We start from the raw sequence: 25472 nt of genomic DNA, 5'->3' as shown, positions 1-25472 counted from the left end.
ATAGGTGGATCCATTGAAATGTACTTTAGTGCATTTAAGTATGCAGATTTTGATATAAAGAGAGTTTTTCACCCAAATCATTATAAAGGTGGAAAATGAATTTAAGTTGTCAGTATTAAGGATTATCATCAGATGTTTTATTATCAGATATTTTAAACTTCTGAAGTACTTTTATTGACATACAGATCTAAAACTTATAGAAAATGTTTGATTAGCTATTTTATGAGGACTTTTCAGTCTCAGATGTATTTATCTCCCATTCCATGTAAACAAAAGTTGACTGCTTTTACAGTATGTAGGGATGAGCCCACTTGCAAAGTTCTGATCCAGACCTCAGGTCCCACAGAGTTATGGGGTTCTGATCTGATATGGAGGGTTGAGTCTATATCTACTTATATGAAGAGCATGTAAAATAAGGTGAATCAGTATTCCACACTTTGCTACTGTATTACAGGCCTCAAACCTCATGAAACAGTAAGTAAAGGTAGTGTGAACCTATGGAAAGTTCATCACCTTCCCATCCTATGTAATCCTTTTTTCTTCAGCTTGAAAAAAAACAAGGTAATTGATTTACCTATAACACAACATGACCATTTTGTTTTTCTACTCCACATATTTGCTGTTTCCTTGCCTGTCAATTTATGTCCTATAAATCAAGAAATACAAGGGCCTGTTTGTTCACCAATTTTGTGCAGACTTCTCCCACTGAAATCACTAAGAATTCTGAGTATGGAGAATTTTCAGGATTGGGCTGTACAGTTTAGCTCTTACTTTTGATATTTTGTCTGTAATCAAAAGGAAATATCAGTATCATACAGAAGCTATCATCTGTAGTTCCCAGTGCTCTGTGTGACCTTTCCCAGTGAACAACAGTCTCCATGGCTTCAAGAGGCTCTTGCCCTTCTATGGATTAAATTTATAGCTCTTGTTCTCACTAGAAGAAAGCTAAATTGCCAGAACTACAAAGCTGAATGGATTCATCTGTTAATTATTTTAAGGTTTAATCCTTAAGTGCAGGAAGTATTAGCCACAGCATGGAGAAAGCTGGAATCATGGAATTAAATTAACAGCTACTTCAGGGTTTGTACATCACACATAAGGAAACAAACAAAACGTTATTTGTATGGAGAGTTAATTTATAAACCATGCACCAGACATGTAGATCCGCTACTGCAAGTTCTGTTTAAAGATAGCGTGGTAATCAAGAAATTGCATTGCATTATATTTGGAGGGGTGGGATGGTATTGCAGAGCCACTGAAGGGATTTGGGCTCCCAATTTCTGTGAATTTCTAATTGAACTTAGATAGCCAATAATAATTATTAAATATAAAATATGCAGATATAGGGTGCTTTATAAATAAAATAATAGTTGGAGTCCTGAACAACAATAACAAAAACAAAATCGCTTAGCTGACTGAAAAACCTATTCACGGAACTAAGTAGGAGGTCAGGGTCTGCTGTCTGCTCTGGGACTAGCATCTACTTCTTGTGTTTTTGTCATTTGTGTCAAGAGCATTTAGAGATTTAGGATTAATAAATTTAATATCTTATAAAATGAAATAAATAATACATTTAGAGTTTGTGTTTAATGTTAAAATAAATTATATTTTAATATCTCCCATTTTTAGAAAGTTTTAAAGTTTTTTTACATTGCAGTTTCTGATATACAGAACTGATTTCCTTTTAATTATTTACAAAGCTACAGAAACCTGGAAAAAACACACGAGAGACAAGGCTTTAGAGAGACAAAACACAATATTCCCTGTAGCCTAACCTGTTTACAACAGACATCCATGTCAATATGAAGAGTGGTGGAATAATTGATTTTAGAGTGTTAGAAATGTACAGAAAATTGTATGCTTGATGTTCTGATTCATACATATTCACCAGAACCATTTAATAACCTTGTTCATCACACCCACAGGGTCAGTGTTCAGGTGGCAAAGTAGGAAAGTGTGCTTTCAAATGGGTTTATCCAAAGGCTTTTGAAAGACTGAGATCCAAATATAAAAACATGGATTTCTGTTGTCCTTAGCCTGTACTGATTAGTTGTCTTGTGCATGTGGGACATTGCTATTTTGAATTATAGAGTGTCGCGGAACATTTAGTAATAAAGAACCATTTTAATGAACTAATAATACACTAATAATTTACGTAACTGTATACATACTCTCTTTAACCCTGGGTTTTTTCCCCCTAAATATTCAGTAGTACTTGAATCTTCCCATCATTATGCTACTAGACCATTAGAAATGTGTGAGTTTGTTGATTATTGTTTAAATTTATCATTAAATTTAAAGAATCCTGCTAACAGTTATGGCATAGGGGGCATTTGTTTCTTAACTATCATGTTAGCTGATGCTTTCATCATAATATTTTATTCTATTAGACTCTTCCTGATTTACATGAAGTTTTCCTTGTTTGATTTCTGACCATTTTAATGACATGTTCTCCCTTTCTCTACAGTTTTCTGGTTAGTTTTATGGTTGATGCACGTGGGGGCTCAATGCGGGGTAGTCGCCATCATGGAATGAGAATTATTATTCCACCACGCAAATGTACAGCACCCACCCGCATCACCTGCCGTTTGGTAAAGAGGCATAAACTGGCCAGCCCACCACCAATGGTTGAAGGAGAAGGATTAGCCAGTAGACTGGTAGAAATGGGGCCTGCAGGTGCACAGTTTTTAGGGTGAGTTGTTCTATGAATCTCACTGTTAACATTCATATTGCATCTTTCATTTCCTTCATCTTGTGGATGTAAGTAGTTAAATATTGAAACTACTTAATTTGAACAGTTACGATAGGCCTCTGTACAGTAAACAGACTCAATTCTGACATTCTTACCCAGGAAAAAAATCTCTGATTTAACGGGAGTTTTGCCTGTTTAAAAACTACAGGTTGTGCCAAAAGTAAATAAAGCTATGAAAAAGCCAAATTCTGCACTCAACCATTCATGCCTAACTCCCTCTGAAGTCAGTCAGAGTCACGTATATGTATCCAAGGACAGAATTTAGCTCTCGTTCTGTGTGATGAGTAGAATACCAGGTAAATATGACTTTCATAAGGGAAGTTTCACCATAATTATGTACCATTTTCCAAATGTAGAGCAGTATTCTCTACTTAGCATGTGTGCATATCACCCTCCAACATTAATGGGAGATACACACCTACCTCCAGTGGGGAAAGGACCACTGTGCATGATTCCAGATAACTTAATATAGAGCATCATTTAGTGCAAATGCTAGTAACTGACATTTTTCAAAGCTAAAATTAGGAGAAACAATCCACTATGATGTGGTTTTTTTTTTAATTATCAATTTTGTTCATTACCATAAGTGGCGCCCTGGTGAAAACTGCCGGTTCTGTCGGGAATGACAGTTTGTTCCTAATTTCCCCTTCTTGTTTCTCTTCCTGCTGCATGGATGTTATTCAGTAAACTACATCTTCCTACCAATCCTCCCCCTCTAAATGAGGGTGAGAGCATGGTTAGCCGAATCCTGCAGCTTGGGCCTCAAGGAACAAAATTTATTGGGTAGGATGCTTATAGAAAAAATACAGAATGTCTACAGTTTTTTTCCTTTCTTTTGTTTTGTTTTTGTTTCCAATTTTTTGTCATTCCCATAATTTTTTTTCTACTTTCTAAAGCTTTCAGTTGATTTATGTCACTGAAAGAAAATCATAGTGGCTTGATTTATTATAGCTCTGCTACTGTAACTATCTTGTGCTTTAGGCATGTGAAATTCACTGCAAGCATTCTGCTTTCATAACTTGTTGTGCTTTTGTAATTTTTTTAAATTTGAACTGTTTCAACTGCATCAAATACATTTTAATACACGATGACAGCCCTTTAATTTCAACTTTGTGGTAGAGAAGGTATTAACAGGGTTTGAGTCAGTCTGTTTCAGGAGTAACTCTGTCAGATGTGGATGCATATGTTGTACCTATTTTTAAAATATGAGCATGTTCAGAAAAAATATAATTGAATAAATGATTTCATTTAACAAGGCTGGAGAAATGATAACCTTTTAAAACAGAAGTAGGCATCAGGTTGAAAAAAATAAATATGAATTTTGGTACATTTTGGGGAAACAAGTACAATAGCCAAACAAGTTGCAATGTTTATTATAAAAAAAGTTAGAAAATATCCTCATTGTTTGCATTAGAACGTTATTGTGAAATTTATTTCATTATGTTTTTAAAATATTGCATAGAATCTATTGCTTAGAATACCTGTTTAATACCTTCTCACTGACTATTCTTGTTAAACTTCATGCACAAAATTGTGTGGTTCCTAAATATTTACAGAGACAGTATCTGATATATTAACCTGCAAAGATTGTATTAAAAAGTTCGTTAGTTCTTTTTAACTTGAGAAGCCCGTGTATACATTATCTTAGGAAAATAAATACCTTAAGAAACAACGTAATTGAATTTTTGGCATTCATCTACTGTAGATGGTGGGATAAACCTGCATTTCTATCAGCTATCAAAGGAGTAAGATCAGAATAACAGACTTTGGGTATTTTTAAAAGCATCTAAGAACATTAAAAGCATTAATGTTCTTAAATAATCTGCCTTTTTTCCTATTTTTATTAAAATTGCTATTGACTAATTCCTACTCCTTTTGTATTTAATACAGAGAGATGGACTTAAAACTATTTTGTATCTTTATTAATATCAGCTGTATCTATGGTTTTAGAGTAGCAGCTGTGTTAGTCTATATCCGCAAAAAGCTGTATCTGTGATTTCCAGAGTTAGATTATTAATTGATTTGTTAATGTTTGCACAGCACTTTGAAGATATAAAGTGCTATCTAAGTGCCAAGTATTATTTTTCTCCATCTTCTAATGTTACTTTTAATGGAGTTACTATGAGAAGGTGAGGTTCTTTACAATCTCTGTAGGAAACCAATGATACTGTCTATTTAAATGTCTTAAAGCTGCATAATCCATAGTGGTTCATCTATTGTACGATTGCAGTCAGTTTATTTTAACATATTTAAAATGCTTATCTTGTCTGTAAAATGTTTAGCTAAAATGTCTATTTTGTTAAGGAATGGCACATGAAATGAATAGCAGCTTCTGTTGATTATTCACAGTAATAATTTAATTACACACTTGAAGTCCTACGTGTAAGGCACGCTGTCAGGTAATTTAGGTGTAGTATTTAAAAAAGTTGTTTCACGGTAGCTAATATCAATATATATTTCATTTTTATTTAACCCAAAGAGAGCCATTTTGAAAGAATTTAAGCAGTCTCCTGTAGTGCTTGCAGCACCGACATTGCAACTCTAATGCATGAGAACCAGAAAGTGGAACAGAGTAGAAACAACCCATCTAGTATCACTAATCTGAGTGAACGAAGAGCCCTAAGTAATTGGTGAAAACCAAACTGGATTTTTAAAATTTTCAGATTTTAGTACTTACAGGACTATGAAGTTGTTTTGTCATTTGTTTGTTTTAATGCCCATATACACACACAACTTCCATCTCAGTCAACAGCAGGTATATGTGTTTACCAGGACAGCAGAATTGTGTTTGAGACGGACTGTGTCCCTTTAAACACTCTGTCAAATATGCCCACCCATCTCCCACTAAAGTCCATGGAGTTGTGTGTGCATATCTGAGGACCAGGTTATGCCACGTATATGTCAGGATAAATAAACACAGAAAATTGTTTTTACCTTAGTTTCTGTCCATTTTTGTCATATAAACAATTGTTTTGAAACACTTCCTTATGTTCATAATAATATGGGATCTGATTCATAAGCTACATATTAATAATATTTTACAGTTTTGTAGCAAAGGATTCTGCAGCTTTGGCAGCTTTTAAATCATTTTTAACATAACAATACTTATTATTGTCAAATGAACATAGTTTTAGTAAGGATTTAATATGTAGAGGAAAATCAAGATCAATGGGGAAAATATATGTGATAAAAAGTAATATGGATTCCTTTTTTGTCTAGCCCTGTCATCGTGGAAATCCCACATTTTGGATCAATGCGAGGAAAAGAAAGAGAACTGATTGTCCTTCGCAGTGAAAATGGTGAAACATGGAAGGAACACCAGTATGACAGCAAACATGAAGACTTAAATGAAATTCTCAATGGCATGGATGAAGGTAAACTTATTTAATCAAAGCTTTAAGTGGGTTAATGTCAACAGGCAATGTCAACAACTCCAGCAGAGCCATGATGGGGTGGTGGCAATGAGGACCCACCCACCCAGAGTCTCCAGCTGGCATAGTAGTGGAGGTGGGGCTCTCGAGAAGCTGGTAGCAGAATGAGCCCATTGAAAGGAAAGAGGTAGTTCACCCCCCCCAGAACACTTGTTTCAAATGTCTGCAGCCTCAAGCAAACATCACCCATCACCTGTGTCAGGTGCTCCTCACAACCACGAGGACTAGAAGCACACCTTTTTAAAAACGAAAGCTCAGATATTTAAGTCGTCATGTGACACCAAGAGCAGGGCTCTGGGTATTTCCCTGTTATGTCTCTGCCTTAATCCAGCCATGTATCTATGCAATGTCCTTTCAATATATGCAGGTATTTACACAGCTGGAACCCACAAGGCCTGAAACCTCAAAATCCATTAGGTTTTACACTTAGTAACCCATTTCCTCCTGACCATGGCATTGGGTTACCTGAGGTTGGTCTGTGGGCTGGACTTCCTGGTTTCTGCAGGAAGATATCTCCCCCTGCTTTCAGGGCTTGAATACTTTCAAAGAACTATTCACAACTAATCTACAGATGAAGAATTATTCGCTGGAAATCTTCAGCAAATAAATTCTGAAAAGTTAGTGAAAATCTTAAACTGAAGGACATAATTTTAACAGAAAAATACTGTATTTAGTGATTAAATTATTTACTACAAATTATTCACCCAGATCTACGTAAAAATGAAATGTCTGTAGTTCAGTATGTCATCACATACTGTTGTACTTTGTTTTTGATTATTTCCCCTTAAATCATTTCCAAATGCATGTTGTGTTAGGAAAAGAACACTAAGTATTATTATTAAGACTAAGTATTACTAAGACTAAGTACTCAGACAAACCACCCTCATAACACTATATTCTGTGTGACACTAAATATATTCTTAAGACTTCAGTGATATATCCGCATGTCCACGATTCTCTTCAGATTATGCTGAAACTGTTGCTAAAGGTTTTCCACTGAGTTCTTAAAGAGTAGCTTTAAAATCCCGTGACTAGGATATTGTTTTCTTAAAAGCATCTAAAATAAATACATTAAAACTTCCTACATTCAGGAGTTTGTGGGAAGAGCACAGAATGGCAATAAAGATGGGAAAGGCTTTCAACAAATTTTCTTTTCTTACCTTTCAGTTTTGAATATGTTTATGACACCAGAAAGCATGAGTTTTGTTTACCCTTTCAGGCATTGCTAATGCTATTGTCTCTAACTGTGATAGAGATTGGCTAATATTTGGATGTTAAACAGCAATCTCAATTTTGCCATAGGAGGAAGCTTCTTAAATAATTTTCAAGTATTTCCTGGGGCATAGTAAGATTTCTAACTATACTTTTCATATTATCAAATCTTTTATATATCTTTTGCTGATATTCCACTGCTACAGCTTTTCGTATCTGAACATGCATAAAGTATCCCATGATTCTGTGTATAATTTTTGGCTTAAAATTTTTTATAGAAAGTCACCATCTGTTTGGGCACAGTTGTAGTTAGGGGAAAGCTTAAAGCCATTAGTAGCAAATAACCAGGGCAGCAGCAAATGTAACCTGTATGAAGCCTCTGCTTCAATAAAGGCTTTTCTTTGTTGAGCAGGTGAACTTGAGTAAAAAAGAAAGCAGAACTTAAGGGAAAAAATGTGATAGTGTTGTGGTTGGTTTCCTGGATATTTGGATGTAAGGGAGATGCATATTTTGGCTGGTTTCCTGGACACTGGGGATGGGGAATTGCCAAATGAGTTTTTGCTTTGAAAGCGCACAGGGTGCAAAAGTATTTGAAAAGGAACAGCAGCAAAGAGCCATGTGTTATGCAGATAATTTCTTATTTTTAAATAAGTGTATCAGAACTTATGAGGCACTGTGGAAAAGGCACTGCAAATACTGTATCAATAGGTTTGGAATCGAAAAATGTAATATACTTCATAATATAAAGGTACTTAAACTCTATAAAGCTGACAAAATAATTAATTCAGTCCCAGCACTATACAGCATGTGTACGAAATGCACTGGGATTGAATGAAGGCAGCACCCAGTGCAAGAACTCCCTCTCTCTACCTGAGATGTTATGTGGTATATAATGATTCACAAGGTAGCAACAGAAGCTCTGTTGTACTCTTTTGCATTGTGCTTCTCTGTTCTTAATAGTAGGTAGGAAGTCCAGAGAAAATGTATTGATCAGCAGCTTGATTCTGCATTCTTTGCTCTTCCCACATTCCCACTGACTTCATTTGGAGTGGTGGGTGTACGAGAAAAGTAAGACTGGGTGCAAAATGCATCTATAAATACTCCAAATTGCACCATCTCTAGTATTTACAAAAATTCTCCTCAAAGTGCATGATCTTACAAATTGATGTGTTGCAGAGTACAGAGAGAATTTCTGCATAAAATATAACCCTCTGTGATGATCTGGGACTACAGCCCTAATTCCTTAGCTCGAAAAACATAAGCTCCTACAGTTGAAGCCAAGGAATAATCTTTCTTAGCTGTTAGCGATTGCAGTATTCTTTTCCTTTTTGGGATCCAGCCACAAGAGGGTAACACACATATGCATGGCTTTACAGAGCGTACAATGAATGCAGTGTTATTCCTTTGGAGTGAAAATCTTTTGCCACCTCAAATACCACGCCACAGAAAAAATGACATTTAATTTAAAAATCAAGACATTCAGTTTTGAGATAGATGGGAAAAATTACTGAAAACATTCCCTAGAGCCTTGATTTGTTGTTGCTGTTTTGTTCATGCTAGCTTAATTCTTCTCCATTCAGAAGTTAACACTGGGTTTGTTACAATTAAATGATCCTTCATCTGTGATATTAAAGCTCTTCCATAAAGTGGTCTGAAAAGTGATGTTTTCATTTATATTAACATTTTACTGGTTAATAGCAAAAACACACCTCCAAATTAGAGATGTGTCTGAAACAAACCCCTGAATCTCAACACCCCTGCCCTTGGAGGATGTTTGGATCCAGGTGTGAATTCTGAGGCTAGAGCCCATTTCTAATCAAAATAGAAAGTAAATGATAAAGAAATTAGTGTCAGTGAAGTGATCTGTCACTTCCAGAAGGTCAGTATCATCTTTACATAGAAGTTTTGCAACCATCTGAAAAGACAGATACTCTCTGGAATTGTTCATGATTCTGTTAATCATGTAACTGGATAGTGTGTCTCCCCCCCATTCACTTGTTCCTTCCGAGCTGTGTAATAAAGACTGAAAAGTCATATTATGTACCTAACTCCATAATATACTGTCTTTTCAAAGATACGGTCTATTTACTTGTTTGCTGTTAATCTCGTCAGGATTGATAGAAATATTCCATCATTATCTTGCCATTGCTAATGCTGTGAATGGAAATGTGTTCAATTATTTACTGGAAATAGCACCATCTACTGGAGAACTTAGCTATCAGGCTCAAAATAATTTAGAACCAGTAGATAATACTTGGAGGTATTAAATGTATCCTTGAATAATAATCAGTATATTGCCTTTGGTTTCGTGGATGGTCAAAGAAACTTAATGGAAATGGGTCAGATTTCACCTTTGTGCCACAAGTGTTACTTTCTCTTAATTTCTCTGCTTAAGTTAGTTGCGGTAGCAAATTTTTTCAGCTGGGCTATTTTTTGCAGGTGCAATTTGTACCCATATTTGTTGCACTTACAAAAAGTTTGTGTCTGTAAACAAATTGTGGGCACAAATAGTCTCATTTGGGTAGCTAATTAACTGACGTTCACATTAGATAATGAGCACACAAATGCTAATACTTGTGCCTACAGTGTCATTGCAAATTTAAATTATACTTTGAAAAGGGAGGCTGATTTATTGCTGGGGTTTTTTGTTTGTTTTGTTTTGTGTTTCATATGTAGGTCTATGAAACTACTGATCAAACCAATGTGAACCCGGTTCCTTACCTGAGGTTTAAAATACCGCCACAGCTCATGTTGCAGTGATTTTTCCATTGTTTCCTGGAAATCAAATTAAAACATCTAAATATAATACAGTTTTTCTACATAGAGATATCAAACTCTTGTTGTGCATGATAATGAAAGACATTCTCCATACACAGAAACAACAAAACTGTAACAAAGCCTGTTGATTTTCAAGATGACATTTCCCAGTTATTTGTATCACTTTGAGTGGATCACAATGTGTAAATGATTGAAATTGGGAGGGGTGGTCAGTATTTTCTCATCTTTGACTCCCTTGTATTTCTACCATGATGGCTTTTGCCATAACCTACACATTTGCTGGTACTCTATATTGGACAAATAGAGATGCAAAACCTGAAAGCTGTTCAATTTATGAATGGGTATTTGCTTTTCCAACTGCAGTACAAACCCCGTAAATCATGACATTGGGCAATGGGGTGGGAAATCAGGCACTGGAACACATAAAAAGCCCTTGAAAGTGGGGACAATAGCCATTAGGGTGATGATTTCTTTTCTCTGATCCTTATTTTAGTTAGAAGAAACTCATGTTTTATAATCTCATATAAACATAAATAAAGGAGTTAGCCCAAAGATGAATTTGATCCACGATATCTTAATGCTGTTATTCACATGTGCAAAACCAGATATGATCTCCCTCCCTGACTCTGAACCAGTCAACCTGAGCTCCTGTTCTACCTTGGGAGAGGTGATTTGGGCCTCCCCTGTCATGTAATACTCCAGGGGCAGCCCAGATTCTGGGAGGGATTTTCCTGGGAGGTTTTGCATCTTTTTTCCCCTCCATCTCTGTCTTGTTTCTCACTTCCATCATCCTCTCCCCACTTTTGTGTTTAGCTATTGCCATCACTCTCTCGCTCCACTTCCCCTAATGTTTCCTTTTTCTTATATCTTCTTTTTCTCCCTTCTTCCCTTCCTCACACTTGGCCCTTTCTTCCTCATGTAGATTTTTTTTTTTTTTCAAACTAAAACATTTAGTACTCAGGGCTGCCCCTTTAGCCCAGTGACAGCAAGCTCTTGCTTGGGGCCTCGCATTCCAAGCATGCTCTTTAGGCTGGGCCTATCTCCTTCACTTGCACTGGGACCAGACAGGGAGGAAACTCCCCAGTCCCTTCTGCAGCAGGAGTGACAACAGTTTGACTGATCCTTCCCTGACAGAGCTTGGGACCCAGAAGGCTTGCGTTGTTCTTCTAATACTGTAGGAATGCTACTAATGCTTTCTCAATTCCACTCTGGCCAGTGCTGATGCCCAATTCCTGCCTCCTCCTGCCAGTACAGCTCCCCTGCTCCATGCATATAGTATAGCAGGGAGACAAACACTGATCACAGAGACAAGTGCATTGCTGGATAGAGCATTCTGATGGACAAGTGCAATGCTGCCATGTCACAATGGGAGAAGAGCGATAAGAGACTGCTCTGAAAAAAATTGCTTTATAGCTTCTGTCCTTAGGATAGCCTAATAATGACTGTCATGAGGAAAGAGAGATTGACCTAGTTTTCAGTGCTGATGACCTACCCTAGAACCCTTCTGTGTAGAAAAGCAGATGTAAAGGCAAAGCAGTTTGCCGGTGGAGAAATGATGGAAACAGGTCACCTGTGTTTAGACCAGGCTTATGATTCAGAGATCAAAGGGAGAATACTTAAAGTGGATGTGTCAAAATGTATCTCTGAGTCAATACTATTCGATCTGATCTGCTTTTCCCAGAGAAAGGCAGACAGATAACTGCAATAGGTAGTGCTGTATATTTAGAAAATTTGCATGTAAAAAGGTACACAGATTTACTCACATCTGTATCTTAAGGAAGATTGACAGCAATAGGAGATACTTAGGGGTAGTAGTGGTTAATGGAAAAGTTTGAGAGTGAAGGACCCCTGGATTCTGTTCCCAGTTCAACCAGTGACTTGCTATGTGACCAAAGGAAAATTATTTAACCTCTCTGTGCTTCGCTTCCCTTCTCTGCTGTAAAATGGGGATAATACTCTCCTTTTTTAGTAAAGTGTTTTGAGATCTTTGAATGAAGGGTATTACATAAGTGAAAAGGAATTAAATTAAACTAATTAATTAAGGGAAATGGTACTATTTCTAGACGTTCAGCACTAAATCAACTGCTGATCACTCTCCCCTTGATTCCTGTGCACCACTGGATCGAGAAGAGTAAGGGAAGTCGACATCGCATAGTGCATAAGTAGATCTAAGCTACATCGATTTGAGTTACGTTATACATGTAACTCAAATTGCGTAGCTTAGATCAACTTTTCCCTTTAGTGTAGACAAGGCCTGAGACTGGCAATCAGTGCACAGTGACTTCAGTGCTTATGTGGATAACAAGTGTTAGAATCAGCTCAGGATTTATTGGCTGCTATGACAACCGTGAGACTATGCCAGGTGGTTACTGTCTCAAATTACATAGCTAGTCACTCTCTAGAGCTGTGTGGGCAGGAATTGGAAAGTAGGCCAGTGTTATGGACTGACCATGACTTTTTGCATTTTTGATGTTGGGGCACACATATGCTGCCAGGGCCTGGCCTGAAAGACCCTGAGCATTCCCTCACCTGAGTGACCAGTGAAAAAGAGTTTGATGATCTCATTGTCAGGAACATCAAATTCACACAAATGTTAAAAATAAAACAATCAAAACTGATTTGTTCTTCTATTTAAAAAAACCTTCCTGGACTTTTGAGTCTGGTGTGGAATTCAGCTTTTCCACAATACAGAATAAAGCTTTGTACTCATAAATATGTATGTACAGTATTTGCAGATAGATTATATGGGAATATTTTAATGTATTTTTCCCCACAGAGCTGGATAGCGCTGAGGAACTAGAGAAGAAGCGTATCTGTAGAATCATCACGAAGGATTTTCCTCAGTACTTTGCTGTGGTTTCACGAATTAAGCAGGAAAGTAACCAAATTGGTCCTGAGGGAGGTGTTTTGAGCAGTACAACTGTGCCTCATGTCCAAGCATCCTTCCCAGAGGGTGCTCTAACTAAAAGAATTCGAGTGGGCCTCCAGGTAATAAACCACACCTGCAATAATCATTTTAATATGCAAAATCTAGAGCTGCAATTCTTAATCTGTGGGGTGCAACTCAAAAATGAGTCACAAGGATATGTCTAGTAGGTGACACCACTGACTGAGAGCTGGTAAACTCTCCTGTACCCCACAGACAGGGCTCCTGCACTCCACCTCCTACTGGGGCTAGGGCTGCTACCTGCCCTGCTTCTATCTCACCACCTAGTCTGGGAACTGTTCCACAACTCACACAGTGCTCAGCACTGTGGCAGAGGAAGTGGCTCCCATGTTCTATTTATCTTCATAGCACCAGCCACCTACCCCCATGCCAGTAGCACCAGTATCCATCCTTTCTACCCTTTTGTGTGTTAATACAGCTAAATGTATATGTATATATCTAGGAACAAAGACTGTAGGCCATATTTACATGATGAGGGACTCTATACTGAAAGCAATGACTCTGAAAAAGATTTGGGGGTGTTGGTGAATATTCACTGAACATGACTTCCAGTGCAATGCTGTGGCCAACGGGACTAATGTGATCCTTGGATACATAAAGGGGATTCTCAAGAATAGAAAGGTTATTTTACCTCTGTATTTGGCATTGGTGCAACCACTTCTGAAATACTGTTCAGAATTGTGTCCAGTTCTGGTGCCCACAATTCAAGAAGGATGTTGATAAATTGGAGAGTGTTTGGATAGGAGCCACGAGAATAATTAAGGGATTAGAAAACATGCCTTATAGTGATAGACTCAAGGAGCTCAATCTATTTAGCTGAACAAAGAGAAGGTTAAGGAGTGACTTGATCACGGTCTATAAGCATCTACCTGGGGAACCGATATTTGATCATGGACTTTACAGTCTAGCAGAAAAAGACAAATTCAAACTGGAAATAAGGTGTACATTTTTAACATTGAGCGTAATTAACTACTGGAACAGTTTACCAAGGATTGTGGTGGATTCTCCATCACTGACAATTTTAAAATCAATAGTAGATGTTTTTCTAAAAGATCTGCTCTAGGAATTATTTTGGGTCAGTTCTATGGCCTGTTTTATACAGGAAGTCAGACTAGCTGGTCACAATGGTCCCTTCTGGCCTTGGAAGCTATTAATCTAAATCCTTGTAGCACCAACTATCCACCCCAGCCAGGAGCTCTGCATGTAAGATGTAAGGAAGCTGCAGTGGGCCCAGAGAGAATTCCTGTGGCAAAAGATCAGCCTATGGCTAGTATACATAGCACTATGCTGTCCCCTATAGCACAGGGCTATGCTTGGGGATGGGAGTGGCTGTAGTGCTTACCACTATACCTACTCTGGGCTGCAGAGCATCCCATATGCATCTGTGGGGAGTCTGCTGTAGAGCAGCCACCATCTGCTTTTCTGGGTTAAGCCAGGGCCGTTCCTATCACTTCCAAGCAGAATCCAGGAGGTGCAGAGGTGATTTAAAGCTTCCTTAAAAGTGCAGCACAGAATCTAGAGAAACCTTCCTTCTTGCTGGTTTCTGCTCATTATCATTTATTGGGGGGTGTTGACATTTTTCACAACAAAATTATTAAATAATTTAATCATTTGATTTGGTGGGTTCGTTAAATAGGAGCTTCGTTTTAGATTGCTTTGCTCGGAACTTGTGCTGGTGAAACATTTTAACCATCATCTTTGCAGAACACCATACAGTACAGTTGGGTAATGGAACAGGTGACAAATCAGTGCTCCGATGTCTAGTGAGAAACTTTCGGGGAAAGTAATAAACAATTTGATTCATAAAAGTATCCAAAATGTCTGATTCAAAACTTATCCAAACTTCCAAACTTCTTTGTTCTAGAAATTAGACTTGAAATGGAATAAAAACAGATTTCTTATGAGATTTTTGCTACTTTTTAGTTTGATGCAAGAATTGTGTTGCTTTTCTCACTGTAATTTGGTGCATTAATGATCACTGTGTAGATAGAGCCCCAGAAAGGCACATTTTAAGGAGGCCAAGGAAGAAGTAAAACAGGACAAACAGAAAATAAAAAGAATTGAGTTCCCATTTTGGAAGGATTCTGCTGGGCTAACATGGATTTTTATCTCAAGATATGAAATTCCTTCTCTGTGTTGACAGGCTCAACCAGTTCCAGATGAGACTGTCAAAAAAATCCTCGGAAACAAAGCAACTTTCAGCCCCATTGTCACTGTGGAACCAAGAAGAAGAAAATTTCATAAACCTATAACAATGACAATTCCTGTGCCACCCCCTTCAGGAGAAGGTGTGACGAATGGTTACAAAGGAGACACCACACCTAGCCTTCGACTTTTATGTAGCATTACAGGTTAGGCAAGAATCTACTCTTTGCAAAGGTTACTATAATAATAATGCATCCGCATTCATTTGTTATGCATTTCAAATGTAGCTTTCCAGTGAGGAAAGCCATTGATAGTTCCAAGTATTGGAACCAGTAGGATTAAAACTAGTACTCAAGTGCCTGATGCGAAGTCATTGGAAAGACTGACACTGAGTCAGTGGGCCTTGACTTTGGACTTGTGTCATTATCCATGTTAGAGGAAACTTTACAGCAATAAACATTTTATGACATTTTATTAAGTGTTCAATATGAAGAGTCTTTCCATTGACAGCTGCATACATATAGATAAAAATCCAATATGGATGCAGTCCTGATCCTATTGATTGCAGTGAGAGACTAGCCCCTGAGTTCAGTTAGGGCCAGGATGTTACCCAGAATGTATATCTCGCTACATTAGAATCAGCTTCAGATATGTATGTATTATATTATTATTCAGATGTATGAGAGCAGTAGTAACTAGAGTCTTCTGTTTACATGTGAAGCAAAAGAACTCAGTGTGGAAGTGTTCCTTTGCAATCCGTTTTAAAAAAAGCTTGAAGATTCATGGTACGTTTGGTTTTTGAGATAAAATTGTATATGATTTATGTGTAACTTATTTTCATAGGAGGGACTTCACCTGCTCAATGGGAGGATATCACAGGAACCACTCCATTGACGTTTATAAATGACTGTGTTTCTTTCACAACCAACGTTTCAGCCAGGTATGGGAATGCAAAATACCAAACAGACGCAATTATTTGTTTCCTTACATAGGAAAAATAGGGATTTTCCCCACAGCTTTCCATGATTCTGTAAATAAGGTTTATAAAGAAATAATAGGTCAGATCCTTAGCCTGTGAAAATTGGACTCTGACTGTATTGATTTATACCAGCTGATGATTTGGCCCAATAACTTGCTGTACTATTTTTAATAGCAAAAATAGCTTAGTATCACTGTCTTTTATTGGTAGTTCACAGGCTTAGCAAACTATGTATGGAGCTATGTACATAATTCTTTAAAAAAGAAAAGCTGATTTGATAGGACATTAATGTTGCACAGCTAAGCATTCCATATTTAGGAAATGCCATGGTTCAGACTGCACATAAAACCTTAGCTCTGCTCCTTTGTATGCATTACAAAACAGTCTTTAATGACAGTTTTCACATACTGTTTCTCTCAAATTACAATACAGTAAAATTACAATACAGGCTTTTTGTATAACTTTTACAAAGTACATAGCTGCTCTCCCAAACACTCCTTCATACCTTTAGTACATTTCTAATTATACTGCTCTGTTTAGCTACACCCGGAAACCAAGCCTGGAAAACTTCGGCCAATGTGAATGTGAATGCTTTTGAAAGTTACGAGCGACTGAACTCAGGAGAACTGGAAACTGTTTTGCATCCTCACTATAGCAGTCACTGCCACACTTGTTATAATAAATAATGTTTCTGCACATCATTTCTTGCTCTCTGGGACAGCATGAGCTATACCCTGGGAAATTTCCCACACAAACCATCTGAGAGTATCTGTCAGAAAAGGGAAAAAAATCTCTCTTTCTCTGTGCCAGTTTTGAACATTTACGTGACAGTGGTTCACAAGTTCCTGAACCACTGAGCTGCACTCAACCAGCTGGATAGCCAGCAAACAGGAAATACAAACCAAAGACTGCTAACCAAGTTTATATAAAATTGTTTGGTTTGAGGGGTCATTACATACATAACAAGCTCTTTTATACTATGAAAGAATGTCTTTCTCTGTCCTCCTAAAGTCCCTAACTTGTGGATGTACTAATTGTCACCATGCTCCTAAACTTAATCAGAGAAGGAGACAATATAATATCTGTCCTGTAGCAAGGCCTCCTTTCTTGCATATGCAATTTATGTACCATGAGTTTTCTATACTGCAGACCATGGATTTGGCTATACACTTTTCAGTATGGCCTCCCATCTCACTCTGAGTGCGGCTGATAGTTTATTTTAATGAAGATTAGATATGAGTACTGGTGGACCTCACAGAAGTACCATGCAAGATACAATTTAGCGACACAAATCACACCATCTACCCAGGTTTGACCTGAAGGATACTCAGAATGAGCAGTTACAGGAGACGCCAACAAAGGGTCACCCAAAGATACAGATTCCACCAACCCAGACAACCTCACTTTCACTCATCTAAAACACTGTAAGGAAAGCTCTGCCTTTGCCAATGGAAAATTTTCAGAAACTGCATTCATCCAAAATGGCTGTGGAATCATGGAAGCCAACGAACACAAGGATTTCCCTTTGCCTCCCCTGAAAAGTAATCTCCATTCTGCCCCGTCACCGTTAGCAGAGACCACATTTATTCTTTGCTGATGCAACAGAGTTTCTTTATAAAGTTTTGGCCAGTGTTTTGTAAAACAAACTCCTTTTGTCTTTTCTCTTTCAGATTTTGGCTGGCAGACTGCCATCAGGTACTAGAAACTGTCGGCCTTGCCACACAACTTTATAGGGAATTAATATGTGTTCCTTATATGGCTAAGTTTGTGATATTTGCCAAAATGAATGATCCTGTGGAATCTAATTTGCGTTGCTTCTGCATGACTGATGATAAAGTGGACAAAACTTTGGAGCAACAAGAGAATTTTGAAGAAGTTGCAAGAAGTAAAGATATTGAGGTATATTTCATATTAACAGCAGCTCAGATCATTCCCTTCCTCCAGGGGTGTAGAGAGTCTATGCTCTAGTTCCACTTTACAAGAGTAGGCAGGGTGCCAGGATATCACAAAAGAAGTCCACAACCACTATAAGCCAGCTGCATGAAAGCCCACAGTGAGCAGGGGTGAAAGTAACTTAAGGGCTGGGGTCCTGAGCGGGCGGGGCTGGGGTGTCCCTCGGACGGAAAGGGCAGGGCCTCAGGCAGAAGGGGTGGGGCCTTTAAATCCCCAGGCCCTTTAAATAGGCGGCGATTTAAAGGGCCCAGGGCTCCTGGCCGCCATTGCAGCTACCACTACCATGGGGGCTCTGGCAGCAGGGCTCTGGCGGCGATTTAAAAGGCCCGGGACTCCCAGCTGCTATCCAGGGGCTCCGATGGCGATTTAAAGGGCCCGGGGTTGCTGTAGTGGCAGCTGGGAGCACCGGGACCTTTAATTCGCCACCGGTGCCCCGGGGCTCCCAGCTGCCGCTGCTACCCCAGGGCTCCGGCAGTGGGGCTCTGGTGGCAATTTAAAGGACCAGGGGCTCTGGCTACTGCCTGGAGCCAAGGGCCCTTTTAAATTGCCCGCCTGGGGAAGCTGCCCCCTGCCAGTACCGTTGGCTGTGTACCGGCTCTTGCTGGTATGCCGTACTGTACTGTACCAGCTTACTTTCACCTCTGACAGTGAGGCTGTGAGAAGAAACTCTTTGGAAGTGCACTAAGAAGGATAAACGGGTCCTCCTTCCAGGGTCCTCCAGTCCTTCTGCCTATTGGGAGTGGGGAGGTAATGCAAAGGACTCTGTAGAGCAGCTGACAGGGGTGCTGGAACAATTTTTATAGCGGGGGTGCTGAGTGCCATTGAACTAAACTGTAAACACTGTATATAATGGAAACCACTTCAAGCCAGGGGGAGCTGCAGCACGCCCCCCCTCTCCCCTTTTGTTCCTATGGCAGCTGCACTCCTGCTTCATAGCTTGGTGGGTTAAAATTCCTCCCTCCTTGTCCACATAGATATCTCTAGCACACAGCTGAGTTAGTCTGGCTGGTTTGTTTGGGATTTTTGAGACAAACGGCATTTCTTGTGAGAAATTGTGTAATATATACTTTTCCCTCAGAGAATCCTATGCTGAAGCTAATTATAAAGATATCTGTATCTATGGAATTGGAGCTATATTTTTAAAAAGTAACTTTAGCAATGAGAATGTTTAACAAATCATAGAATATCAGGGTTGGAAGGGACCTCAGGAGGTCATCTAGTCCAACCCCCTGCTCAAAGCAGGACCAATTCCCAGTTTTTGCCCCAGATCCCTAAATGGCCCCTTCAAGGGTTGAACTCACAACCCTGGGTTTAGTAGGCCAGTGCTCAAACCACTGAGCTATCCCTCCCCCCCCGAATGTGTTTTAATAGTTTTAATTAATCAGCCACACTTATAATGTCATATTATACATACCACAGTACTGTTGTATTAGATCAGTGTTGAACATGTGTTAAGTTGATGCATTCCTAGCTAAAGGAGGAGTTATGATGTTGGAAGAAATGGTGATATATGTTTGTGCATGTATCATAGATTTTACTCACTTTCAATTTCTGTCTTGTTGCTTTGATAGGTTCTGGAAGGAAAACCCATTTATGTTGATTGCTATGGAAATCTGGCCCCTTTGACAAAAGGAGGACAACAGCTTGTTTTTAATTTTTATGCTTTCAAGGAAAATAGACTGCCATTCTCTATTAAGGTAAAAATAAACCCCACAGAATTCTTAGTTGAGAAAATGTTTTCCTCATGTAGTAATATTGGTTCTGTCTAATAGGAATAGTCTGCCCCTGAGAAGTAAGTACATAAGTATTATTATAATTTAGCAGATAGGTAATTTGGAACAGAATTTATAAGTGATTTGCATGAAGCCATAGAAGGAATCACTATCAGAGCTGGGATCAGAATACATGCTATTCTGATTCACAGTCCTTTGCCAGAACCATGCCTCAGACTAGACCTGTTCTCATATGCCTTCTAGCTGCAAGGTATATTATTTCAAGGGGTAGATCATCTACCCAAATGACAAGAGTGAGATAATACATGATCCAGATTTTGAGCCCTAGCCTCTTGTTTTTACATGTGCAGTTGATAGTGCTTCCAAAAAGTGAGTGTACACACACATTATGCATATGTAATCACCTATTTTGTGGTTGCAAATGAAAATCGTGGTCACTTTTGTGAGTGCAAGTCATTGCATATACAAAACTGGGCAGAGAGAAATGCAGATGGGTTGAAAACTCAATCCAGTTTACCTACAGGAGTATTTCTCCTGGAGTGATGCCACTCAGCATGGTGCCTTGCACTGTGCTGGAAACAGTTTTGGAAACTTGTTTGCAGTGGAACAACAACCCGAGGCCGGCCCAGTAGTCTAGTTGTAGTTACAACTTTCTTCCCTATGAAAAGCTGCAAGTTGGGTTCTGGCTGAGTTCCTTTGGTCTTCAACTGGCGTGGTTACTAGATAGCTTCTGATGGAAGGGAACACCACCTATTCCTCTGCAATAGCTTTCTCTAGCTGTCCAAACTAATTCTGATGGTCTCCAATGGGAGCCACACTCAATACTCCTTTTAGAGAAGAGGTCCCCTCAGGGACTTTAACTTCTCACATGCCCTTTGTGGGGGAAACAGACCATGTTAAATGTAATGCAAAAAACATACATTTCAAACAGTTAAGTCAATCTATCATATTGTATGATAAATTTTTCTAGATTAGAGACACCAGCCAAGAGCCTTGTGGTCGTTTATCATTTTTGAAAGAACCAAAGACTACAAAAGGACTGCCACAAACAGCTGTTTGCAACTTAAATATTACTCTTCCAGCACACAAAAAGGTATTTCTGCCAGCACTCTTTTTGTTTTGTTTAACTTTTAGTTTAACTTTTTTTGCTAGTAATAAAGAAACCCTATGAAATGCGAGTAATGCGAATGCTTTGTAATATGATTAAGGCTGTTATAAATTTATGTTGTATTAGTTTTTTGTATATAAAAAGCTTTTAAAGTCTGTTGTTACTGTGGTGTCAAGTTCCTATTATTTTTATGATCGGGTCCTCTGTTTACAGCTCATGCTTCAGCTTGTAGTTCATAGATTTTATGCATTCAGTAATGTCGTGTTGATTTGCACTTGATGTAAGATTTTTTTTCTTTTATGTTGACATTTTGGATTTGCTTTGGCTTATAAATCAGCTTGCATTTTGTGCTCCCAACTTTGTCCTTTTCATATCCTGATATTCTTTTCCCTGCTGTCCATTATAATATTCCTTGTCTCTGCAATGCACCTTGGAACCAAAAGGAAACAGAGTCAGATCAAGATGATGAGGTAATATAAACACTCTCTTCTGTTTTTATTTTCTTCAGAATTAGTGCAGAAAGATAAATGTGTTCTAGAAAAGTGTCTTTTAATTATAGCAGTGAATATTAACAATATATACTACACATCTATGTTCTGTTATCAAGAAATAAAAGTGCAGGCATGTGATGAAATAAGATCATATGTTATAAATTTAAACGCAGTATATGCTAATATTCTGAACTTCAGCTCACTTTATTCTTAGAATGTAAATTATGAAATTTATAATATACAAGCCAAATTCATCCTTCATATAGCTGAAGTCAGTGGCATTACATACACCAGGGATTAATTAGCGCTCTTATGTTAATAAACATTCAGTATTTCCCTAACCTGTATTTCTGTATACCCTTTAAACATTGGCCTATTGTATTTTTATTCCTGAAAATAACCCCTATTTAAAAAAAAAAAACGCAAAATAACCAGGAGTAATTTCTAAGTATTTTAGTGTATCTATTTTCAAATAAGCTCCAGATCTCCACAGCTTAAAAGTCCACACCTTGTCACAGTTGTTAACAGAAAATATCTCTCTTTAGTAATCTTAATTAAGTTGTCTCAGGTCAGAAGATGAACCTCATTTTATGCACTAAGGGATACACAGTGAGTTTTAAGACACTAGAAACAGAAAACCTAGTACAGAAACATCAGATACGTATCCATTTTATTACTAGAATAAGAGTTCCTTGTGTGTAGCCCTCTCTTTCTGATTGCTGATAAATAGCATTAGCCACCTGATGACTAAAATCAAATAAGAGTCAGTACATCAAAAAGATAACCATATCTTTTGGTTTTCATTTGACTTGTGCCTGGTGAGTTATTTTATAGGTATCTCAATAGTTTTCTTTCCAAACAAACTATATTTTTGGAGACATGATCAAATGAACTGGTTTCTGTGAATGACTTTTAATATGAATAAATAGAGCTGCAAAAATAGCACAGTAACTGCTATGCCATTAGACACCGTAACTTATGATGCAACTTCCTAGTTAGCAATTGTATTCTGCTTTCTAATATACATCTCTGTGTTTTGTGCATATTAAAAGAAATCCCCTTTCATGCCTTTTTTGTCCTTAATGTACTCACTTTAAAGCAAGCATACATTGTGGTTTATGTGCTTTCAAGACAGATTAATGTTGGGAGAGGTATTTGATCAGCCTAAATTATACTCTTATTAGTGTTTTATGTCTGTATCTGTAGTCTTTTATGTTGATGCTTCTGTTTTTAGCCAAAATACAGAAAAATAAATCATGCCATTTTAAGTAGTATGGAAGAGATTACTAAAAGATAATGGGATTTTACAGTATTTAGGTAATATGGGGCTAGACTGTGACTTTAGACAGTGCCCTGAACTAAATGTACTGTGTTCACAGCACCACCTCAGAAGTATACCCGGGAGATGACATATCCCTCTAAGTTAAAATTCCTGCCCTGCTTTCGTGCCTCCTCCAGAGGATTAGTAATTTACTGCTGGTTTATATTACCAGCTAATTATTACTCCTCTCCACAAAAATGGTTTAGCTGCACTGGCCAGCAAGCAGGAATGGAGCCAAGGCTTTGCCCATTGCCTACCACCTGCTATGTAGGGGGAAATGCAACCATGTAGCCCTGTTTTCTCCTGTGCACCCTCATCAAGCTGTAAGAGTGGATTCTTATTCCCTTGTGTGGGTGTGTAGTCCAAGTATGATCTAGCCCACTGTACAGAGATATCATAATCAAGCTGTTCACAATATTTGAAAAGTACCAAGTGGAAATGTGTTTTGTTGCAGACGGAGAAATCAGACCGGCGTCAAAGCTTTGTCTCTCTTGCTTTACGTAAGCGCTACAGCTATCTGACTGAGCCTGGAATGAGTGAGTTCCATAACAAACCTACTAATACCGTACATACCCTACTTTAATAAGAAGAGACATTTTTTCTATAAATGTTGCATTTAGTGTCCTTTGAAAAAAATTAATAGAAAAATTGTTTATAGCTAAACTTTTGGATGGTCTGTGAGCCTCTGCATTGTGAGAGCTTGGAGAATCCTTACTGGTAAGCAGCATGCTCCAGTTAAAGTAAATAAAAATAATCATAAAAAAGCCACATAATTTATTGGCCAGAGCAAGGGCAACTGAATTGAAAAGTATTTTCCAAAAGACAGTCTGTGCCTCCTCCCTGCAAAATGTTAATTAATGAAATCTAGCTGTATCACAGTGATGCATTAGATATAATAATGGGCAAAACTCAGTGGGGTTGGAAGGTTCCTTTCAGATAAAATGTTTGACTTTTTATTCAGTTTATTTGAGCTCCTTTCTATTTTATAGCTTCTTCCTCTCTCTCCCCATTTTTTCCCCATATTCCATAGAGCCTTTCCTTGTACTCAATCATAGCTTTCTCTTCTATCCCCATGTCCTTGACCTGACCCATGGCCCTGCTTCCTTTTCTCTCTTTAAGTACAATAATGTATCTGACAACCTTTGCTTCCCTCCCCAATCAGAATGTGGTTATTCTTGTGTTTTCTCTTCTCCTCCAGCAGCCAGTCAAACTTCTCATTCCCTGAACTTCAGTGACCCTTCGATATAATTTCATAAAATCCATTTACAAATCTCATCAGGTTTGCTATTGGATTTATTGTCTCACTACATTGTAGTGGTAGGACTGTCGTGATACAACATACCTCCTGGGAGCTGCTGGGAGCTGGGAGCTCCTGCTGGGAGCTGCTGTTTAAAGATCTTGTGAGCTCTGTGGGGTTTTGAGGTGCTCCAGAATGCATTGTGCTTCTCAGACACAGGAGAAGACCTGAAGTATATAAGATCTGATGACAGCACCTCGCCTTAAGAGACTACCAGACAAGCTGAGACCTCATAGTGAACTCTGAGATATCATCAAAGATTTGTTGGCTATATGTTTCAAGTAAATTGTGAATAGAGCATCGTTCTGTTGGGCAGACTTAAATATGCTCAGTCACCATTTTCATTCACCTGTAGCAGGTGAGGAAGTGGGAATAACACACAATAGGACATGCATTAGGTAAGAGATCTCCACATGTCAAGTGCATAGTGGGGCATGAGGCTAAAGGCCAAATTCATTCAGTACCCAGGAGGTGCAGGTATGTAAAACAACTGCACTCTCTAAAATATCCTATTCCACTTAGAAAATGACATAATTGAGTTTTTTATTTTTTAAAAATCAGTAAAAAAAAGCCATATTTTTTTCTAGACCACACAGTTATCTCAAAACTGCATGTGCCGTTAACTTCGTCGATGAGGTTGCTGACCCAGTCCTTTTCCACAAATATAATATGGAGTATAGACAAGGCATTTTTAAAATATCTGAATACATGATGTAATGGAGAAAAGAATATTTGCAATTAGGAGAGACTCCTATTGGATTTATTGTCTCACTACATTGTAGTGGTAGGACTGTCGTGATACAACATACCAAGAGTCTAGTGGCATTTACAGATACTTTAGTGTAGAGCAAATTATTTTTATTTCGTTACTGCCCTTCACTATTGTTTTGGCTTCTTATTTTTTGGATTTGTGACTGCTTTTGAATCTTGGCAGCTACTCCTAATAAACCACTGTGGTAAAATTTATTTAATGACGTTTTTCAGAAAGGGGAAATGAGAGAGTAAAGAGTGGTCAGACTTTAGTTTTAAAATGATTTATACCAGTATACTTGCAATGGCTGTCTTTTGGAATAGACTGTGCCAGTATGCCAAGCATTCAAGCTCTTTCCAACCTAAATGTTCTAATACTATAATAGCGTTACCTAGTCAATGCATCTGTACGCCTTCGCTTGGTATTTGTAGGCTCACCACATTTTCCCATTACAGCATATGGGCCTATGGCGTGCTGAACATCTTTTTAGATAAGCTTCTGTGACATAACTTTAGTAACTTAATGTTAGTCTTATTTTGTTTCTTTCACTGTGAATTACTGTCTAGCTAGAAGA

The 25472-nt window shown here is 38.2% G+C and overlaps 1 protein-coding gene across 11 annotated transcripts in view; it reads left to right on the top strand.

Moving 5' to 3' along the window:
- Positions 1 to 25472, top strand: part of ANK3 (ankyrin 3) — a 554708-nt gene that overhangs the window by 486609 nt on the left and 42627 nt on the right. For 7 of the 11 annotated variants that reach the window (XM_073353398.1, XM_073353395.1, XM_073353399.1 and 4 more), the window contains 11 exons: positions 2468 to 2692; positions 3437 to 3535; positions 5972 to 6126; positions 12950 to 13161; positions 15264 to 15471; positions 16109 to 16205; positions 17915 to 18143; positions 19769 to 19894; positions 20901 to 21023; positions 21482 to 21508; positions 23305 to 23386. In XM_073353398.1, coding sequence (XP_073209499.1) covers positions 2468 to 2692; positions 3437 to 3535; positions 5972 to 6126; positions 12950 to 13161; positions 15264 to 15471; positions 16109 to 16205; positions 17915 to 18143; positions 19769 to 19894; positions 20901 to 21023; positions 21482 to 21508; positions 23305 to 23386 — 1583 coding nt within the window. The remainder of the gene's footprint in view (positions 1 to 2467; positions 2693 to 3436; positions 3536 to 5971; positions 6127 to 12949; positions 13162 to 15263; positions 15472 to 16108; positions 16206 to 17914; positions 18144 to 19768; positions 19895 to 20900; positions 21024 to 21481; positions 21509 to 23304; positions 23387 to 25472) is intronic. The other 4 variants (XM_073353403.1, XM_073353406.1, XM_073353404.1 and 1 more) reach the window with 2 other exon arrangements.

The sequence above is a fragment of the Lepidochelys kempii genome, chromosome 7 (genome assembly GCF_965140265.1).
Source record: "Lepidochelys kempii isolate rLepKem1 chromosome 7, rLepKem1.hap2, whole genome shotgun sequence".
NCBI lineage: Eukaryota > Metazoa > Chordata > Testudines > Cheloniidae > Lepidochelys > Lepidochelys kempii.
Note: the sequence above shows the minus strand (reverse complement) of the source record. Positions and strands in the feature narration are given on the sequence as shown.